This window comes from Apteryx rowi, unplaced genomic scaffold (genome assembly GCF_003343035.1).
Source record: "Apteryx rowi isolate R43461 unplaced genomic scaffold, aptRow1 scaffold_835, whole genome shotgun sequence".
In the NCBI taxonomy this organism is placed as follows: Eukaryota; Metazoa; Chordata; class Aves; order Apterygiformes; family Apterygidae; genus Apteryx; species Apteryx rowi.
In genome coordinates this window covers 196725-198815 of record NW_020451133.1, presented here as the reverse complement: position 1 = coordinate 198815, position 2091 = coordinate 196725, and the positions used below count along the sequence as shown (strand labels likewise).

At 66.2% G+C, this 2091-nt stretch overlaps 1 protein-coding gene across 1 annotated transcript in view; it reads right to left on the bottom strand.

The window, feature by feature from the left end:
• LOC112977481 (chloride channel protein ClC-Kb-like) overlaps window positions 1-1258 on the bottom strand; it is a 4109-nt gene extending 2851 nt beyond the window's left edge. Inside the window, exons 1-5 of the mRNA XM_026089882.1 lie at window positions 1087-1258; window positions 882-1010; window positions 499-627; window positions 224-363; window positions 40-117 (exon numbers count right to left, since the gene is read on the bottom strand). Of these exons, the coding sequence (XP_025945667.1) occupies window positions 40-117; window positions 224-363; window positions 499-627; window positions 882-1010; window positions 1087-1258 (648 nt within the window). The remainder of the gene's footprint in view (window positions 1-39; window positions 118-223; window positions 364-498; window positions 628-881; window positions 1011-1086) is intronic.
• Window positions 1259-2091: the final 833 nt, after the last annotated feature.

Sequence of the window (2091 nt, the reverse complement as noted above, 5' to 3'; positions counted from 1 at the left end):
CGGGGGGGGGGGGGCAAAACGAAGCGCTGGCAGCCTCACCTCATACTCCTTGGTCACCGACGTCCGCATCTTGCCCAGATATGCCGCGACCATGGCGGAGAGGTGGACGAAGGGGCCCTGGGGATGTGGGGACGGCAGCGCTGAGCGACCCCGCGAAGGCAGGTGCCCGGAGCGCGGGGCCGGCAGCAAAGCCGAACCTGCCGCCTGGCGCGGGGCTGCTCACCACTTTGCCCAGGAAAACGGTGCTGCCGCAGGCCAGGGTGCAGGTGAGCCCCACCACCTTGGCGCCGAAGTTTTTGATGGCCAGGTAGTCCTCCAGCATGACCCCCGTGAGGATGGTCTTGAGCTCAGGGATGCCAGAGCCTGGGGAAAAACCCGGATGGGATGGCCGCAGCGTCCTTACCCCTGGGCTTGAGAGCATCTCCCCATGGTTTTGGGGGTGGCCGTCGCAGCTCAAACGCCGGCGAAGCAGAAGATGGTCCCGCGGCYGGCGCTCACCTCCCGAGTGTGGCGTGATGCTCTGCGAAAAGCCGGTGGAGAAGGCCGCCAGGGCCACCGGGTACATGGTCCACGAGAGGTATTTGAGCACCAAATAGTCACCCACCTCTTGGTAAAGCCAGCGGTGGGCTAAAAAAAGAAGCACTGGGAGGGAAAGGGAAAGGACCCACCAAGGGGCATGCCGTGGCCGAGCATCTCCTCACCCTGCCATGGAGGTCCTCCAGCATCCCTCTCCCACCCATCCCACCACCAGACCCGCAAGACGGCCACATTTTCCCACCAGGATCAAGCCCTGGAGTGATGCCGGGGTGCCCCAAGGGTGCCGGCAACCTCACAGCACCAGTCYGGCACCCACCACCCTTCTCCAGGGTGGCCGGCATTACCCTCGTAGAGCCTGGAGACGATGAGGTCCATCATGAAGCTGATCATGGCCATGAGGACACCCAGAACGAAGAGGAAATACCAGTCCTCGCCRACACGGAAGAGCTGCCTTTGCACAAACTCCAGGCACCCTGCAGGGCAGTGGGTGTCACCAGCCACCCCCGCCRGCGAAGGGGACCCAAGGGAACCCACTGAGGTGGGTCTCACCTCKAAGCCGCCTCCGGGCTTTGGGGCAGGGTCTCCAGCTTTTCTCTGACACCAGCACCCTCTCCACTGCCTCCTCTTCATCCCGCAGCCTGCTGGCATCATCTGTGGGCTCCATCCCTGGCTCRGCGGGAGCAGGCGGGCAGATATCCGTGTCCCCGGTGCTACAAACCATCGCCGGGGTTTTCGAAGTCGCTTGGGGGGGCAGCAACCCCCGCYGGGGCCAGGACTCTCCTTGCCGGGGCTGCTCGTGGCGCAGCCACCTCTGCCACCAGCCTCTCCGCCGCGYGCCCGCCCCAGCCCTGCCCGAGCCGCAAACTCATTAAAAACGACCTTGACGAGGCGGCCAGACCCGCGCAGGCTGGAGCCGGCCGGAGCGTGCAGGGGAGGGTTTTTCCCGTGGAGCCGGCCCTCGTTGGCACCCCCCCCCCGCCTTCATCCTCCAAAGGGATCCCGGGGGCGGAAAGCACCGCAGGGCCATAAGTGGGGGGGGGGGGGTTAGTTAGTTATTTCGGAGGGACACAGCCCCTTCCTCGCCTTGGCGCTGAGGTGTTTTGGCAAGCCGGYCCGAGAGCATCCGTAGGCTGCCGTCGGGGTGGGAAGAGGGAAAATGCAGGGGAAGGGGCCACGGCGGGCGAATGGTGACTCAGGCGCTGGCTGCTATTACTCAGCATCAGATTTTTAAGCTCCTGTTACATCCCTCCTCCCCGCCGGCCGTGCTTCGGGGCCCGGCTGCCGGCAGAGGCCGTGGGGCAGCGCGTGGCTGGGCTGCGAGCCAGCCCGCCGCGCCGCAGCCTGGCCCGTYGGCCGCATTTTTTGGCAGGGCCGCCCTGCGGGTCAGCCGGCCTCGCGCAGTGGCCTGGGGAATAAAGCCTTACATGGTCTGCTCCCTGCCTCGCTCGGCCGAGCCACTCGCCTTCCCCAGCCCTGGGGCTGCCCTCAACCTCGGCCCCTCGCTCCCTGCCCACAATCTCGGCCCCTCGCTCCCTGCCCACAATCTCAGCCCCT